The 19898-nt window shown below is 37.3% G+C and overlaps 1 protein-coding gene across 6 annotated transcripts in view; it reads left to right on the top strand.

Annotated features, from left to right (window-relative positions):
- Positions 1 to 19898, top strand: part of TRIP11 (thyroid hormone receptor interactor 11) — a 71774-nt gene that overhangs the window by 19972 nt on the left and 31904 nt on the right. For 3 of the 6 annotated variants that reach the window (XM_054448716.2, XM_054448715.2, XM_063652021.1), the window contains 8 exons: positions 2058 to 2126; positions 3948 to 4113; positions 5242 to 5604; positions 8021 to 8061; positions 8733 to 8819; positions 11948 to 12160; positions 13335 to 16364; positions 19694 to 19834. In XM_054448716.2, coding sequence (XP_054304691.2) covers positions 2058 to 2126; positions 3948 to 4113; positions 5242 to 5604; positions 8021 to 8061; positions 8733 to 8819; positions 11948 to 12160; positions 13335 to 16364; positions 19694 to 19834 — 4110 coding nt within the window. Of the gene's footprint in view, positions 1 to 2057; positions 2127 to 2622; positions 2664 to 3947; positions 4114 to 5241; positions 5605 to 8020; positions 8062 to 8732; positions 8820 to 11947; positions 12161 to 13334; positions 16365 to 19693; positions 19835 to 19898 lie in introns of those variants that run through there. The other 3 variants (XM_063652019.1, XM_063652020.1, XM_054448717.2) reach the window with 2 other exon arrangements.

The raw sequence follows: 19898 nt of genomic DNA, 5'->3' as shown, positions 1-19898 counted from the left end.
TTGCGTTAAATATTTATGTGTGGAATTTTCCACTTGTGGCATCATGTTGGCACTCAAATATTTCAGACTTTGGAGCATTTCAGATTTTGGATTTTTGAATTAGGGATTCTCAACCTGTATACTATGGAAATTGTCAGTAGACATGAGACCTGGGGTAAACTGGAACAATGTTTATTTGGATTTAATTTCATCAATGTAAAAAAAAATTATGAGTAAAGAGATTATTTTTTGTGTTTTTGTGAATGTAATCTAGTTATGTAAAGGAGAAATCTTCCCAATTAAAATTATCTTCTTCTTTCACAAGTTGCTAGACATTCTCAGTACCCAAAATAAGCCTTAGAGAGGATGATCTGTTTGTCTATCTTATCTCCAAAAAGCAGTAAACTTTGTATGTATAAGAAATGACCTGGGAAACTTGGCAGTATTGTAGATCTTCTGTGGTACCTTCAGAGATATCAATTGGTTAGCCAGTTTTAGGGCCTTAAACTGCATTTAAACAAATAGCCCTGGTGATTCTGATAACCTAAGGAACACATTTTAAGAAACATTGGTTAGAGTACGATTTCATAGGGAAGAGAATGGTTTTTGGTGTGTTCATTTCAGCATATCTTGAATGCCTACTCCATGACAGACCTGTACTAGACTATAAAGGTGAAAAAGGCATAATTGGGACCGTTCAGAGGACTTAATTTTCTAACAAGACATAATAAAAATTAATATTTGCATTACATTTTATGTTTCCATGTGTATTATCCCAATATATTATTATGTTAATAATTATGAGATGTATTTATTACCTCTATTTTATAGATAAGGAAACTGAAAGGTTTTTTTTTTTTTTTTTTTTTTGAGATGGAGTCTTGCTCTGTCCACCAGGCTGGAGTGCAGTGGTGCGATCTCAGCTCACTGCAACCTCTGCCTCCCAGGTTCAAGCGATTCTCCTGCCTCAGCCTCCCAAGTAGCTGGGACTACAGGCACCCGCTACCACTCCCAGCTAATTTTTTTTTTTGTATTTTTAATAGTGACGGGGTTTCACTATGTTGGCCAGGATGGTCTTGATCTCTTGCCCTTGTGATCCACCCGCCTTGCCTCCCAAAGTGTTGGGATTACAGGCATGAGCCACCGTGCCCGGCCCTAGGAAACTAAAAGTTTAAGTCATACAATCCATTGCCACAGTGGTTAAGTTATGATTCAAACACACGTGTTTTGACTAAATCCTGTATTTTTTCTATTATACTTTATTCTTTCTTTCAGTCCTAGAGTAGCTTTTGGTTCATTAAGATGCTACATAGTAATATTAATAAAGATAAATGAACAACATACAGCTTTGAATGAGAAGAATCCAGAAGTTGTTTTATTTATTTGTTAAACCAAAGATTATTCTCTGTTGGGTAGAGATCTTCTGGGTAAAATAATTTGATTTTGCCAGGCATGGTGGTTCATGTCTAATCCCAGCACTTTGGGAGGCCAAGGCAGGAGGATTGCTTGCAGTCAGGAGCTCGAGACCAGCCTGGGCAACATAGTGAGATCCCGTCTCTACAAAAAAAATTAGCTAAGCATGCTGGCATGTGCTTGTAGTCCCAGCTACTTGGAAGGCTGAGGTGGGAGGATTGTTTGAACCCAGGAGGTGGAGGCTGCAGTGAGCCATAATCACACCACTGCATTCCAGCCTGAGTGACAGAGAAAGACCCTGTCTCAAAAAAAAAAAAAAAAGAAAGAAAAAAGAAATTTCCTTTTAGAAAGCTGCTCAATTATCTTTACCCTTACATTTTGTCAAGCTAAGTAAAATATTCTATAAATTTTTCTACCTTAACTTTAGTTATTTTGTAAAACTGTTGTCCCCCCCACATTAGTTAATACATTCTTAAATATGATATCTTTTATTTATTGTGTATTATTCACTATTAGACTAGGTTCTTTAAAAGGTCCATGGCATTCTTTAGTCAGAATCTGTGAAAATCCCCCTTTTTACAAAAGTATCTTGCAATGAAGTTAGTGACTTTCTGTTGACAAGAAAATCATTATAATTATTTACTAATTCTCTTTTTCTGATGTAGACTTCCAAAGCACAAGGAACACATAACTCTGATCAAAGTGAAATATGTAAACTACAAAATATCATTAAGGTAAGTCAAATTGTTGATTGATGATGGGAGTTATACATCTAAATCTGCTTATTAAAAGCATAGGCCTGAATTAGTAAAAGTCTCAGTTATAAAAGTCATTATCATTATATAGATTATGGTACTTCTTTTTCTTTTAGAGATAGGGTCTCACTGTGTTGCCCCGGCTGGAGTGCAGTGGCATGATCAGGTCACTGCAGCCTCATACTCCTGGGTTCAGGTGATCTTCCTGCCTCAGCTTCCCATGTAACTGGGACTACAGGCACACATGCCACCATGCCTGGCTAATTTTTTCTGATTTTTTTGTATAGATGGGGTTTGCTAATGGTGCCCAGGCTGGTCTCAAACTTCTAGCCTCAAGCCATCCTCCTGCTTCAGCCTCCCAAAACTCTGGGATTCCAGGCATGAGCCAACGTGCCTGGTCCATTTAAAAATATTTTTTTTAATCTTCTTTATTATTTATGTAAAGTAAAGTATATAAAAATCTCTGTCTTTCCAGAATCATTTGGTTTTGAACATTTATTACGGAGCTTATCTTTCGTAAGTCTCTATACTCTATTGTATTTTGTAAAACTGTTTTTATTAAAACTTAATTGCAGGGTTGCTGAAGTTTCAAGGTTTAGAGTTAAAGGATATGGACAAAATAAAATACTAATATCATGCATTGGAAATACTTATTTTACCTTAGCGGTAGAATTTTGCTAGTTCATGTCAATTATTATTTCTTTAAAGAAAAGTCTTAGTTGCATATATTATTGTGGCAGTGAATTATTTTTAGTGTTAAAATTATTGTCAGATATAGAATTTTTAGTTTTGGGTTGATTATTATTACAATACTAGAGTGGATAGAATCCGGATCAGACCTGTGTTTGAATCCTGGCTGTATTATTTACATGCTATGCTAATTTTGGGCAAGTTACTTCTGTTTTATTATCAATAGAGACCATGATAGTACCTATCTTGTAGGATTGTTTTGAGGTTTAAATGTAAAGCTCTTAGCCCAGTGATGGCACATAAGTAAGAAGTTAATTTATAGATTAGGATCTTTTTTTTTTTTTTCCATAAGAGCATCAATTTTTCCGTAGATTAGGATTCTTGGTTACAAGCAACAAAAACCATCTCTGGCCAAGTAAAGCAAAAGAGGATTTACTGGAAGAACCCGGGGTAGTCCATCCGCAGGATTGAAGGAGGAGTTGAATGTTTTGGCCTCAGGTTGGATAGGAGTGGGAAGAGTGTTAGGAATCTGGGTGGCGGGACCCAGTGGACAGATTCTTGAGAGGGCACCTGTCCTGGTGCTTCCTGTCAAACCAGTTTCCCTAGTCGATGGACTCAGCTCAAGATCCAGGTTCCTGCGAGAGACACAGTGGGCTCAACTTAGGTAGGAAGGCGCCAGGTTGACAGTTTGGGAGTCCCAGTAAGACTGGTGAAAGGAAAGGCTGAGTGAGAGGATGGAAGTAGTGGAACAGCAGGTACAGACTGGTCAGAGGGGTGACACTGGTGTTGGTAGAATGTGTCATTAGGAAAAGGAGAAGTTCATGGTCACAGATATTAAGGAAAAGACAGTTTTACTTATCATTTGTTTTAGCCTTTTCTTGCTGATGTTCCTTCATTAGAAGTAGAAAAACTGTTTTTGAGACCTAAGAAAGGAAAGGGTGAAGTTGTTCAGAATAGTCCTAATTTTGGGTCTGTGTTTAAATTCTTTTCAGCCTTAACATGTTCTGAGAATTCTTTTTAATAATGCACACTTTTGGACAACAGTTAAATATATAGCTTATGTAAATTTATTGATTATAAATGTGAATAACTTTGTTTTTATTTTTTAAGGAACTAAAACAGAACCGAAGTCAGGAAATTGATGACCATCAACATGAAATGTCGGTGCTGCAGAATGCACACCAACAGAAATTGACAGAAATAAGTCGACGACATCGAGAAGAATTAAGTGACTATGAAGAGCGAATTGAAGAACTTGAAAATCTGTTACAACAAGGTTATTAGTTTTATTTCTTTATTATTATTATTTTTTTGAGATGGAGTCTCCCTCTGTTGCCCAGGCTGGAGTGCACTGGCACGATCTCGGCTCACTGCAACCTCTGCCCCCCAGGTTCAAGCGATTCTCCTGCCTCAGCCTCCCAAGTAGCTGGATTACAGGTGCCTGCCACCATGCCCAGCTAATTTTTGTATTTTTAGTAGAGATAGGGTTTCGCCATATTGGCCAGGCTGGTCCCAAACTCGTGATCTCGGGTGGTCCACCCACCTCGGCCTCCCAAAGTGCTAGGATTACAGGCATGAGCCACTGCACCTGGCCAGTTGATAGTTTTATTAATTTAACATATTAGATGACATAACTAAATAATAGACCTAGCATTCTAAGACCAGGACAGTGCTGTAAACTTGCACTAAGTTATAAGGAAGTGTAAATGACTAGTTCTGCTTATGTGCCAGAAATTTGCTGTGGCACCTCTGCTTTTAAGATTCTGTGGCCGGGAGTGGTGGCTTATGCCTATAACTCCAGCATTTTGGGAGGCCAAGGTGTGTGGATCACTTGAGGCCAGGAGTTTGAGGCCAGCCTGGCCAACATGGCGAAATCCCATCTCTACTAAAAATACAAAAATTAGCTGGATGTGGTGGTGCTCGCCTGTGGTCCCAGCTACTCAGGAGGCTGAGGTGGGAGGATCACTTGAGCCCAGGAGGCAAGAGTTTGCAGTGAGCCAAGATGGCACCACTGCCCTCCAGCCTGGGCAACAGAGTGAGACTCCATCTCAAAAAAAAAAAAAAAAAAAAAAAAAATTCTGTGAAAATGGAAATGTCCTTTTTACCTTTGTGGTAAATAGTTATAATTTATAGATTTCTTTGCATTTTTTGGTGATGATACTTTGGTAATAAATGATTAGAGATATTATCACTTTCTTTCAAACTAAGATACATAGGCCTTTATGTAGTTGATTCAAATGTTTTCCCCCAACTTATTTATTTTAAAACACTTAGTTTATTATAGTAATTTAACTTTCAAGCTTTCCAAATTCTGAACTGTCTTATATCTCTTAGTTGTATATAGCAAACCGTTTATTTCTTGGTACTTGACATTTGATGTCCTTGTTTTGTGTTTATGTTCTAGGTGGCTCTGGAGTTATAGAAACTGATCTCTCTAAAATCTATGAGATGCAAAAAACTATTCAAGTTCTACAAACAGAAAAAGTGGAGTCTACCAAAAAAGTGGAAGAACTTGAGGATAAAATAAAAGATATAAATAAAAAGTTATCTTCTGCAGAAAATGACAGAGATATTTTGAGGAGAGAACAAGAACAGCTAAATGTGGAAAAGAGACAAATAATGGAAGAATGTGAAAACTTGAAATTGGAATGTAGTAAATTGCAGCCTTCTGCTGTGAAGCAAAGTGATACTATGACAGAAAAGGAAAGAATTCTTGCCCAGAGTGCATCAGTGGAAGAAGTGTTCAGACTACAACAAGCACTGTCTGGTATACAGTCTTTGGAACTTATTTCAGATTGCTGTTTCATTGCATAGTAGTTGTTTTTAGAGACAGATGCTTCACTAATTGAATACTTAGTGTAAATGGCATATTCCTGGAAATGACTGTGTATCATTTGGGTAGCATTGTGTGGTTTGGATTCAGTGTAAGAGTTAATAGATTGCAAATAGGAATATCCTGTTAAAAAGGATTAGGTATTGCTATACTTTCTGTAACTCATCACAGCCTACATCCTCCAGTTAGGGAATACAGCCTTTCTTCTTCAAAGTCGTTAGCTGTTTGAAATGATCTCCTATATCCAAGCAAAGCCCTGAGTGCTTAGAGCCATAGGTCTTCCACCATTTTCTATGCTCATGATGATATTTAGTTACTATACCAGTATTCTGTGTTACAGAAAATTAGTACTAAATGAAATAGGCCAAACACCAGTAAATAAAATAAATTTTAAAGTAATTGTACTTATGTTTTAAAAAATAAGTTTACTTATTTAAAAAATAAATTTACTTACCTAAGAATAATACATTTACTTACTTATCATATTGGGTGATCCAGATGAGTTTATTTGCTTAAAAAACAAACCCACTGCCTTAGTCCTTCCTCTTTTTTCTATTTCCATTGACACAGAATTACTTCAGCCAGTCATAATTGCTTTTTGCCTACGTTAACTATGGCAGCTCTCTGAATGGAGCAGAATAGCACAGTGGTTAAGGACATGACTGGGTTGCAATCGAACTCTATCACTAATTAGCTGACCTTGGACAGGTTAACATCTCTATGCGTTGGTTATTTCTCCTATAGGGTTGGGATAATAATGGTGTCTTCCTTGTAGTTTTAGTAATGAGGATTATATGAGTTACTTTCTGCCGCTCTTTAGGATGGTGTCTAGCCAATAGTAAATGTTGAAGAGTTAGCTTTTTTTTTCTTTTTTTGAGACAGAGTCTGGCTCTGTAGCTCAGACTGGAGTGCAGTGGCATGATCTCGGTTCACTGCAACCTCCACCTCTGGGGTTCAAGTGATGCTCCTGCCTCAGCCTCCCAAGTAGCTGGGACTACAAGCATGTGCCACCACACCCAACTAATTTTTGTATTTTTAATAGAGACAGGGTTTCACCATGTTGGCCAGGATGATCTCGATCTCTTGACCTCGTGATCTGCCCACCTCGGCCACCCAAAGTGCTGGGATTACAGGCATGAGCCACCGCCCCCAGCTGAAGAGTTAGCTTTTAAAATTCTCTGTTTTCCACGATTCCTTCAATCTATTTTTTTCATTCTGCAGCCAGAATAATTTGTCAGAAATGCAAAGCAGGTTACTCCCCTGCTTTTAGTACTTTATAGCTCCCTGTGAACTCCGGGATGATGTTTAAATTTCTCAGTTAGACATGATAATGTCTCTCACGATCTAGTTCCTGCCCACCTCTTCAGTTTCAACTATTCCCATGCTCCTGACATTCTGAACTTGAACCACATTGAATTTTCTATAGCTCCTTAAACCAGCAATGTTGCCTCTTCACTCTGTTACCCTTGCATTTTCTGCTTTCTCTGTGTGGAGGGTCTCTATGGCTCTTTTAGCCGACTCTCAGTATACCAATTCAGTGCAGGTATTAACCCCCACTGAGAAGTACCTAGCACTGCCATTTCTTGGCCCCATTTGCTCCTCCTAGTCTGGATTAGGTGTTTACCCTGTTTGTTCTCATAGCACCTCGTGCTTGCCCTGTCATACTATGTTATAATCCTGTGCATACTAGTTTTTCTTCCTCTCTGAATTGTAAGCTCTTCGAGAGCAAGGGCTAAATTTTTCCAGCTTTTTGTCTAGCACCTGGCCTCATAGTAAATGCTAAATATTTCCTGAGTAAATGTTGAATCAATGATTTCAGCTGTGTTTTTTTGTGTACCTCTTCTTTTTATGGATCTATCTATAATACCAGATTGAATGATCTTTTTCTCAGCATTCATATCTAAATCACATTAGCTAATTTAGAGATTATGGTATTGTGGTGGTATAAATATACATAATAAAATATTACTTTTAAATTGTTTTCCTCCAATCTTAAACCATGTACTATTTCCTGCTTCTCAAATGAATCAATTCATTTTGAAACCTGGTTGTCATTAGCATTTTTATCAAGGCAATAACTTATGACTCATCCACAATACAATTTCAGTTTTTTCTTATACTTATCCATAGACTTGGATTTTAACGTGGTTTTTAGCTGGCATTTACATTATGATTTATTTGATATGACAAAACAGGAATACAAATATATGTTTCACTCAGAACTGTCACTGCTTGCCAGTGGTGCTTATATACACTTTGTTTTAATTGGGTTTCATTTCTGAGTTTAATATTGAAGATAATAAGTTACTCTAAATAATTTTAATGTCAAGTTCATTTGCTGTTTTTACAGATGCTGAAAATGAAATAATGAGATTGAGTAGTTTAAACCAGGTAAATTAATTTTGACAAATGTTATGTGCATAGAGACAGTGGAAGCAGATCCTATACCAAGTGAGAAATGAGTTTTAATTTTCCTTAAGAGATTCAAAGAGTTGTTTCTTTTTCTAATAATTAGAAGTTATTTTGTAAATATATTTTTATATTTTTCCAAGCATAATAAGGAAGTCTTCTGTAAGAGTGTCGAAAATGCATGACTGGTTTCATTCATTTTAGACACTCTTATAAGTGTTGCATTCTTTTTTTTTTTTTTTGAGACGGAGTCTTGCTCTGTCACCCAGGCTGGAGTCACAATCTCAGCTCTCCGCAACCTCCACCTCCCGGGTTCAAGCGATTCTCCTGCCTCAGCCTCCCGAGTAGCTGGGACAACAGGAGCATGCCACCGCGCCCGGCTAATTTTTTCTATTTTTAGTAGAGATGGGGTTTCACTGTGTTAGCCAGGATGGTCTTGATCTCCTTACCTCGTGATCCGCCTGCCTCGGCCTCCCAAAGTGCTGGGATTAACAGGCATGAGCCACCGTGTCCGGCCAAGTATTGCATTCTTATAATTATTACATATCATTAAAGAAATACTGAATAGAAACACACAGTTGTATAGATTGCCTGCTTTTTTATAAACTGGAAATTTCTTGTTACCTGAAAACACTGCTTTAACATTTTTGTAGGATAACAGTCTTGCTGAAGACAATCTGAAACTTAAAATGCATATCGAAGTTTTAGAAAAAGAGAAGTCATTACTGAGTCAAGAAAAGGTGGGTGCTGTAAAAATGGGGGCAGAATTAAAATGGTGTGTGTAACAGGTCACAGCCAAGGGCCAGTTGATATCCAAATGGAATGTTGAGTAATTGAGCTCAAGTCCTTAGAATAAAGCTGATCTCATTGATGCTTGTCAGGCTAGGTGGAAGTACCTGAGCAAAGTTCAGAGTATTAAGTGGCTGGCTTGAGTTCGTATTTAGAAATAAGCTAGTAGGCACACAGAGTCAAGCAGAAAAGATAAGCGGAGGTCCTGTTTTGGTTTCTGATGATGTCCTGACAGCAGGAACATACACAGGTAGGTCAGGAGGTCTGGAGTGGCATACTATAATAACTGTATATGCTGCTTATGTGCTTCAGAATGTGTCCATTTTGGTGGACAGTACTTTCTTAGTGGTGAGGCATGCAGAGCAACAGTTTCAGTGGTAGAAAGAAGTTCTGTTTTTTTTTTTTAATGAGTTGGAGTTTCGCTCTTGTTGCCCAGGCTGGAGTGCAGTGGCGCAATCTCGGGTCGCCGCAACCTCTGCCTTCCGGGTTCAAGTGATTCTCCTGCCTCAATCTCCTGAGTAGCTGGGCTTACAGGCGCCAGCCACCACACCCAGCTAATTTTGTATTTTTAGTAGAGATGGAGTTTCTCCATTTTGGTCAGGGTGGTCTCAAACTCCCGACCTCAGGTGATCTGCCCACCTCGGCCTCCCAAAGTGTTGGGATTACAGACACCACGCCCAGCGAAAGAAGGTCTTTATAGGGGTACAGAGCAACAGTTTCAGTGGTAGAAAGAAAGGCTTTATTGTATGTATTCATAGCAAGGAAGGAATAAGATTCTGAAAGGGAAAGGTATTTAGAAGTATTTTTATGTTTGAACCACTTCGGGTAAATTTCTTGGCTAAGGTAGTTGCTTAAATATAGGAGAGTTGTAAGCTAGTATTATTAAGTTAAAGACCAGTGTCTTAATTAAATTCTTAATTTTCAAAAGTGATGCATATTTTCTGATATATGTGTTCAGAAAACATACATACTGAAAACCTTCGGACAGTACAAGTAGAGTATCTTTCGTACCTCTGTGGCTTGACCTCTTTCCCAGAGGCAGTCTCTGTTACCAATTTCTAGTGTTTCTTTCTGGACTATGTCTATGCATGTATGATTGTATATATGAGTAGCTTTAAAAAATACAAATGTCAGCATATTATAAATACCCTTTTTACATACCATATTTCCAACATCTTTCCACATTAGTATATATGCAGTGTTTCTCAAAGGGACTGCTATTGGCATTTAAGCAGGAAAATTCTTAGTTGTGGGCACTACACCGTGTATTGTGGGATTCTTGCTGCCACTCTTTCTACCCACTATGTGCCAGCAGTATCTCCCAGTTGTTTTAAAAATTACTATATTATATATATTTTATCTTTCCTGTTTTTGCTCCCATTATATTCTGCTCTTTACCTGACTGACCCACTAGTTTGTAGTTTGCAGAACTCTCTGCACTTACCTGGCAGGGCCTGTAACCTTTTCATGATGTGTTTGGTTTCTGTAGCTCGTCCTGATAGCTGTTTCTCCTTTCTTTTGATGTTAAGTAGTCCATTGTAGCTCTTCCTTGAGTTGTGTCTGCTTACTGATTAAGAATGCCGAAAGTGCCTATGAGGGCCGAGTGTGGTGGCTCACGCTGTAATCTCAGCACTTTGGGAGGCCAAGGTGGGGTGATTGCTCAAGGCCAGGAGTTCCAGACCAGCCTGGGCAACATAGTGAGACACCATATCTACAAAAAAACACTAAATAATTTTTTTAAAAAGTACCTATGAGGCTGTGTGTGCTTTTAAGATCTACCTAAAGAAAATGTTTGTGGTTCTCCTAATTTGAACAGATAACTTTAGAAAGACTTAAGATAATGCTGTTTCCATCTTTCAGCTGTAGTTAGAATAAATTTTTGAATTAGAAGGAAATAAGAATTGTGATACAGATACTCTAGTATAGCTTTTATTGGATCTCTGTTATTTCAACCAACTCTCCATAACAATGTTGAGTTTCTTTTATAAGGTTTATATTAAGCTGTTTATTTGAAGGAATTTGAGATTCTTATTTTTTTAAATTTTATTTTTTAGAGAGAGAGAGTCTTGCTGTATTGCCCAGGCTAGAGTGCTGTGGCTGATCACGGCATGATCATAGTGTACTACAGCCTTGAACTCCTTGGCTCAAGTAGTCCTTCTGCCTCAGCCACATAAGTAGCCTCCTGGGACTATAGATAAATGCCATCATGCCTGGTTCAAGACTCTTATTTAAAGTAGATTCCATATGGGTTTGATTTTTAAAAATCTGTCAATGAAAGAAGGCTTTAATATATAGTTTATTACAAACATCATAACTAGAGACTGAAATAATGTTGAAGCATAGAGAACTGTCCCACTTCTGAGATTTTGGAGAAAGCATTAAATACCAGGTAGTAGACTATAAAATGTATATATACTATCTTTAGGAATGTCAGGTGTGACAGAGGGGAACCTAGTCCGGTTAGAAGGTAAAGGAAGGAAGGAGGATTATTTCTTGGGTCAAGAAAAAGTTCCATGTTCTGACAGAAGCAAAAGTAATAAGGGAAATTCCTTTAGTAAGAGAAAAGAAACCTTTTATTTTCTAATTAGAGAGGCTAAACGTTTGGGTGAAGGAGTGTTGATTTTTTATATTTTTATTAGTCTGAGGCTGTTGATGACTGGATGTTAGAGAATGGAAGTGAGGAAGGCAGAAAGACTTGGGGACATTTTGGAAAGTATGTATGTATGGTAGGTGGGGCCAGGGGATGGATAAAGGGTAGCCACAGTGGAGCAGGATAGGAGAGGCTCTCAAATGGGAACGTTTTTTATAAAGAAGAACTTGGTGCTAGAGGACAAACTTACAGTCGTTGCATCTGTCTAGGGTTATAGAAATGTTTTGCTTGAAGCTACAAGTAAAATTGCACATGAATGAAGAATGTGGTTTGTTGAATTTTACATACAATTATTGAGGTATTGTTCAATACTATTTCCAATATAGAGCACTTAAAATAGATTCCCAAGTTTTGCTTCTATGTATGTTTTTAATCTTTTGGTGTCTCTAATTGAAAGTATGTGCTGCTTTTTTCCTTTTATCATTTCAGGAAAAACTTCAGATGTCGCTTTTAAAATTGAACAATGAATATGAAGTAATTAAAAGTACTGCTACAAGAGACATAAGTTTAAATTCAGAATTACATGACTTAAGACTTAATTTGGAGGCAAAGGAACAAGAACTCAATGAGAGTATTAGTGAAAAGGAAACACTGATAGCTGAGATAGAAGAACTGGACAGACAGAATCAAGAAGCTACAAAGGTAACGCTGTATTAAATACAGTGAGGCAGCACATTCTACTAAGTAGACTAAACACAGAAATGATGGGTGTGATTTAATTAATATTTTAATTCATAGAGATTGACAGACCTTTTTGGTAAAGTGCTAAATAGTAAATATCGTTGGCCTTGTAGGCCATATAGTCTCAGTCTACTCAACTCTGTTGTTGCGATATCAACAAATGAGTGTGACCATTTCTCAATAAAATTGTACTTACAAAACAGGCAGCATCCCTGAGTTGGCCAATGGCTATAGTTCGTTGACTCTTACTCTAGTGTAGAGTTAAAAATAAACAACATGCCAGGCGCGGTGGCTCATGCCTGTCATCCTAGCACTTTGGGAGGTGGAGACGGGTGGATCACGAGGTCAGGAGTTCAAGACCAGCCTGGTCAAGATGGTGAAACCCCGTCTCTACTACAAATACAAAAAATTAGCTGGCCGTGGTGGCAGGTGCCTGTAATCCCAGCTACTCGGGAGGCTGAGGCAGAGAATTGCTTGAACCCAGGAGGCAGAGGTTGCAGTGAGCTGAGATCATGCCACTGCACTCCAGCCTGGGCAACAGAGCGACTCCGTCTCAAAAAAAAAAAAAAAAAATACTATTTACCATCTTTGGTTTTAAATTCTTATCCCTAAAATGCTTTAAAAAATGACAAGATGGGGTCGGACACAGTGGCTCATGCCTGTGATCCCAACACTTTGAGAGGCCGAGGCGGGCAGATCGCCCGAGGTCGGAAGTTTGAGACCAGCCTGACCAACACGGAGAAACCCCGTCTCTACTAAAAATACAAAATTAGCTGGGTGTGGTGGCGCATGCCTGTAATCCCAGCTACTCGGGAGGTTGAGGCAGGAGAATTGCTTGAACCTCGGAGGTTCAAGAGGCGGAGGTGGAGGTTGCGGTGAGCCGAGATTGCGCCATTGCACTCCAGCCTGGGCAACAAGAGCGAAACTCCGTCTCAAAAAAAAAGACAAGATGGATTTGCTGTAAAATAGTAATAAGTAATTTTGTAGTGGGTGTTTTGATAGAAAAACACTGTTTTTAAGAAGGATTAGAAATATTTGAGGATTATTCTCTATTACGTATGAGATTTTATAAAATTTTCTTTAAGTACTAAAATGAGAACATGTTGTAAAGTCACCATGCAAATTTTTCTTTCAGCACATGATTTTGATAAAAGATCAGCTATCAAAACAACAAAATGAAGGAGATAGCATCATCAGTAAACTGAAACAAGATCTAAATGATGAAAAAAATAGAGTTCATCAACTTGAAGATGATAAAATGGACATTACTAAAGAGTTAGATGTACAGAAAGAAAAGCTAATTCAAAGTGAAGTGGCCCTAAATGATTTACATTTAACCAAGCAGAAACTTGAGGACAAAGTAGAAAATTTAGTAGATCAGCTAAATAAATCACAAGAAAGTAATGTAAGCATCCAGAAGGAGAATTTAGAACTTAAGGAGCATATTAGACAAAATGAGGAGGAGCTTTCTAGAATAAGGAATGAGTTAACGCAGTCTCTAAATCAAGACTCTAATAGTAATTTTAAGGATACCTTACTTAAAGAAAGAGAAGCTGAAGTTAGAAACTTAAAGCAAAATCTTTCAGAATTAGAACAGCTCAATGAAAATTTAAAGAAAGTTGCTTTTGATGTCAAAATGGAAAATGAAAAGTTAGTTTTAGCATGTGAAGATGTGAGGCATCAGTTAGAAGAATCTCTTGCTGGTAACAATCAGCTTTCTCTGGAAAAAAACACTATTGTGGAGACTCTAAAAATGGAAAAAGGAGAGATAGAAGCAGAATTGTGTTGGGCTAAAAAGAGGCTGTTGGAAGAAGCAAACAAATATGAGAAAACCATTGAAGAACTGTCAAATGCACGTAATTTGAATACCTCTGCCTTACAGCTGGAACATGAGCATTTAATTAAACTCCATCAAAAGAAAGACATGGAAATAGCAGAACTCAAAAAGAATATTGAACAAATGGATACTGACCATAAAGAAACTAAGGACGTTTTGTCATCTAGTTTAGAAGAGCAGAAGCAGTTGACACAACTTATAAACGAGAAAGAAATTTTTATTGAAAAGCTTAAAGAAAGAAGTTCAAAGCTGCAGGAGGAATTGGATAAATATTCTCAGGCCTTAAGAAAAAATGAAATTTTAAGACAGACCATAGAGGAAAAGGACCGAAGTCTTGGATCCATGAAAGAAGAAAATAATCATCTGCAAGAAGAATTAGAAAGACTCAGGGAACAGCAGAGTCGAACCGCACCTGTGGCTGACCCTAAAACCCTTGATAGTGTTACTGAACTAGCATCTGAGGTATCTCAACTGAACACGATCAAGGAACATCTTGAAGAGGAAATTAAACATCATCAAAAGATAATTGAAGATCAAAACCAGAGTAAGATGCAACTACTTCAGTCTTTACAAGAGCAAAAGAAGGAAATGGATGAGTTTAGGTACCAGCATGAGCAAATGAACGCCACACACACCCAGCTCTTTTTAGAGAAGGATGAGGAAATTAAGAGTTTGCAAAAAACAATTGAACAAATCAAAACCCAGTTGCATGAAGAAAGACAGGACATTCAAACAGATAACTCTGATATTTTTCAAGAAACAAAAGTTCAGAGCCTTAATATAGAAAATGGAAGTGAAAAGCATGATTTATCTAAAGCTGAAACGGAAAGATTAGTGAAAGGAATAAAAGAGCGAGAACTGGAGATTAAACTTCTAAATGAAAAGAATATATCTTTAACTAAACAGATTGATCAGTTGTCCAAAGATGAAGTTGGTAAACTAACTCAGATTATTCAGCAGAAAGATTTGGAGATACAAGCTCTTCATGCTAGAATTTCTTCAACTTCCTATACTCAAGATGTTGTTTACCTTCAACAGCAACTGCAGGCTTATGCTATGGAAAGAGAAAAGGTATTCGCTGTTTTGAATGAGAAGACTAGGGAAAATAGCCATCTAAAAACAGAATATCATAAAATGATGGATATTGTTGCTGCCAAGGAAGCAGCTCTCATCAAACTGCAAGATGAAAATAAAAAATTGTCCACTAGATTTGAAAGTAGTGGCCAAGATATGTTTAGAGAAACTATTCAGAATTTATCACGTATCATTCGAGAAAAAGACATTGAAATAGATGCACTAAGTCAGAAATGTCAGACTTTATTGGCAGTTTTACAAACATCCAGCACTGGTAATGAGGCTGGAGGTGTTAATAGTAATCAATTTGAGGAGCTTCTACAGGAACGTGACAAGTTAAAACAGCAAGTAAAGAAAATGGAAGAGTGGAAGCAGCAGGTGATGACCACGGTACAAAATATGCAACACGAGTCAGCCCAGCTTCAGGAAGAGCTTCACCAACTTCAGGCACAGGTTTTGGTTGACAGTGATAATAATTCTAAATTACAAGTGGACTATACTGGCCTGATCCAAAGTTATGAGCAGAATGAAACCAAACTCAAAAATTTTGGGCAGGAATTAGCACAAGTTCAGCACAGCATTGGGCAGCTTTGCAATACCAAGGATCTTCTTTTAGGAAAACTTGATATTATTTCACCCCAGCTGTCTTCTGCATCATTGCTTATTCCCCAGTCTGCAGAGTCTCTTAGAGCAAGTAAGTCTGATGTATCAACTGAATCTTCTGAATTGCTTCAGCAAGAGTTAGAAGAGCTAAGAAAATCACTACAGGAAAAAGATGCAACGATTAGAACTCTCCAGGAAAATAATCACAGATTGTCTGATTCGATTGCTGCCACCTCAGAGCTAGAAAGAAAAGAACATGAACAAACCGATTCAGAAATCAAGCAGCTAAAGGAGAAACAAGATGTTTTGCAAAAGTTACTTAAGGAAAAAGACCTCTTAATCAAAGCCAAAAGTGATCAACTACTTTCTTCCAATGAAAATTTCACTAACAAAGTAAATGAAAATGAACTTTTGAGGCAGGCAGTAACAAACCTGAAGGAGAGAATATTAATTCTAGAGATGGACATTGGCAAACTAAAAGGAGAAAATGAAAAAATAGTGGAAACATCCAGGGGAAAGGAAACAGAATATCAAGCGTTACAGGAGACTAACATGAAGTTTTCTATGATGCTGCGAGAAAAAGAGTTTGAGTGCCACTCAATGAAGGAGAAGGCTCTTGCTTTTGAACAGCTATTGAAAGAGAAGGAACAGGTATGTTCTGGATGGAGTATTGTAGAAGGAAGTTGGGGGTGGAGGAGACCTTTTTTAATGTTATTTCATTTATATTGTCTTTGAAGAGGACTGTGCATTTGTTCATTTAGAAATATTCATTTCAAGGTGTGATTCATTCTAAGTAAATTTTCCTCAGAGACATCTGGAAGTTCTCCCTCAAATTGTTAGATATTTCCAAATACTTTTGGTAGTACATTAATTTTTTACAGATTGCTAAGTGGTACTTAATATTTTTCTTTAGAAAACAGAAGTGTCTCATGAGAGAATTTTGAAGTCACTTCAATTTAATCAAATTTTAGGTATATTTCAGTAGCTGTTAACATTTTAGAGATTCTTATATATAAGGAAAGCACTGTAAAATACACATACGTCTTTAACCATCTGCAGTAAGAAATATATTTCATATTGTGACACAGTAAGAATGTGTGTGTGTGTGTGTGTGTGTGTGTGTGTGTGTGTAACTGAAAAGTTTCAGGAACCAGAAATTGCTCTTATTACATGTGATACTCTGTTTGAAAAAGAATGTGCTGGCTGGGTGCGGTGGCTCACGCCTGTAATCTCAGCAGTTTGGGAGGCCAAGGTGGGTGGATCACCTGAGGTCAGGAGTTTGAGACCAGCCTGACCAACATAGTGAAACCCTGTCTCTACTAAAAAAAATACAAAAAATTAGCCGGGCATGGTGGTGGGTGCCTGTAATCCTAGCTACTCAGGAGGCTGAGGCAGGAGAATCATTTGAACCCAGGAGGCAGAGGTTGCAGTGAGCCAAGATCATGCCATTACACTCCTGCCTGGATGACAGAACAAGACTGTCTCAATAAAAAAGAAAAAGAAAAAAAAAAGAAAAGAATGTGCTATTCAGGTACAGTGACTTGGGTTAGAAATTAAAAAAAACTAATAAGAAAATGTGCTGAATGACTCATTAAATTGATTTTTATGAATTGATTAGTCACAGCCTGGAATTTGAAAAGTATTAGCCATGAGTAATACTTTTCTCATAGTAGGCTCAGTAAATATTCTAATCCCAGTTCTGTCACTGATGTGATTTTGGGTATGTTTTGACCTTATTGGTTTATTCAGCTATAAAACAGGAGTTCATAGCAGTTATATGGATAGTGCCAGTAGCTTTTGATAATATTTAAATTTTTATATGCAATTCATTTTAGTAAGAATTATTGAGGATTTCCTGTTACACTATATACTATACTGTACTATATGATAGTATAGTGTGGGGCTTGTTTGGTAGTGTATAGGGTGCTGTGTAGGGTTTGTTTGGTAGTGCCTTTTTACTGTGATTTCTATGCTTTTAGTAGCAGAAATTTTGAAAAGAGACGATAGGCAAAACAATAAAATATTCAACTAGTGCTTCTTGAGCATTACATGCTGCCAAGCATAAGATACAAAGTGAGTCAACTTCATTTGCCAGTTAGGTTCCCTCTTAGAGTCTTGGATTAAAGTTGTGAAAACTTCATTTTTTCCTTTGTCATCTGATGAAGTAGGCACACTGATTATCAATGTTAAGGTGTTCTTCTGAGATAACTTCGTAGCTTTAATGGTACTGGTCTATGATGTGAAGAGAGTCCTAGAGGCTAGAGCTTCCTATTGTTCACTAGCCCAAATTGGCTCTAGCTTCTTAAGGTTATAAGAGTAAAACAGAGGAATAAAGTACAATGATGTCTTCTGTCATTTATAGATATTTTGGAGTTTTAGCGTTTTGTACAATTTAGTTCTATTTCATTGACATTTACAGATCTAAAGTGTGCAGATATTATTAAGGCTCTCCTCACTTTTAGGAAGCTTCCCTAAGTTAGCTAAGTAGTACTTAACTATTGTATTACTTGAGGGTAATTAGTGTAAACTAATTTCTTCCAATACTCTCTATATAATTTAAAAGTACCTTTAGATTATATCTTGAATATAATGAGTAACATGTTTTTTTAGGGAGAAAAGGATATTCTCAACAGGAGATACTCAAATCTATTTAATTTCTCAAGCATTTGCTCTTTCTTTGTAATGTGAAAAAAAAAATTAACCGAAAAACTATTTGGAAAATATTGGCCTCCCTATCCAGAAGTGTTAATATTAAAGGAACAGATTGTTTTATATTTTGGTTATAATGATTTATCCTGGGGGATATAGTATATATTCTTAAAGAAATGGAAAGTTTACATGAAAACTAAAAATATACTAAACTGTAAATAGGTTCATATGATATGCATATTTAAAATGGAGAAAAGAAACAGCTGTAGACCGGGCGTGGTGGCTCACGCATGTAATCCCAGCACTTTGGGAGGCTGAGGTGGGTGGATCCTCTGAGGACAGGAGTTCAAGACCAGCCTGGCCAACATGGTGTAACCCTGTCTTTACTAAAAATACAAAAATTAGCCAGACGTGGTGGTGCATGCCTGTAATCCCAGCTACTCGGAAGGCTGAGGCACGAGAATTGCTTGAACCCAGGACGCGGAGGTTGCAGTGAGCCGAAATCACACCACTGCACTCTAGCCTGGGCAACAGAGCAAGACTCCACCTCAAAAAAAAAAAAAAAAAAAACAAAGAAAGAAAGTGGCTGTAAAGCAGCCTGACACGTTTTTGTGCTTTTTAGGATTTCAGCTATTGTCTGAAACGCGTGGCCCTACTTTTGCAGTGAAGTTACTTTCTCTAATAACAATTGTGGAAGCTTTATGAATGGACAGCACACACACGTGTGCACACACGTACACTTTTTGTTGATTTGGGGGTTCTGAATACTTTGTTGTATAGGGTAAATTTGAAGACATTTTTGTCCTTTGGGTTCCTTTTAAAACATTTCTAATAAACTTATTCTTTTAGAATAGTTTTAAATTTATAGAAAATTTGCAAAGATAGGTCTCATAGACCTCATACTGAGTTTTCCTTGTTAACATCTTACATTGTTATGAGGTATTTGCCACAGCTAATGAACCAATATTGAAGTGTTACTGTTAACTAAAGTTCATACTTGACTCGAATTCCTTGATGTTTACTAAATGTCCTTTTCCTGTACCAGGATGTCATTCAGGATACCGCATTATATTCATTGTATTTAGATGTCATGGCTCCATAGGCTCCTCTAGACTGTGACAGATTCTCTGACTTTTTTGGTTTTTCATGACTTTGACATAGTTAATTACATTTTTAAATTAATTAGGAGTCTCTCTGAGCCTACTCGAAGAGTAAATTGAGAGGCTGCCCAATTTAAAAATTAAATGAATTAATAATTGAGTGAAGAAAATGTCTCTTTTAAAATATGTGTGTGTGTTTTTTTTAAAGCTAAAATTTTTTCTTTCTAAAAGGGCAAGACTGGAGAGTTAAATCAGCTTTTAAATGCAGTTAAATCAATGCAGGAGAAGACAGTTGTGTTTCAACAGGAGAGAGACCAAGTCATGTTGGCCCTGAAACAAAAACAAATGGAAAATACTGCCCTGCAGAATGAGGTATACTTTCACTTTAAAAGAATTCTGAATCAAACCATAAGTTTAATAACTATTAAGAGAACTG

Source organism: Pongo pygmaeus, chromosome 15, assembly GCF_028885625.2.
Source record: "Pongo pygmaeus isolate AG05252 chromosome 15, NHGRI_mPonPyg2-v2.0_pri, whole genome shotgun sequence".
NCBI lineage: Eukaryota > Metazoa > Chordata > Mammalia > Primates > Hominidae > Pongo > Pongo pygmaeus.
This window is presented reverse-complemented; position numbering and strand designations above follow the sequence as displayed.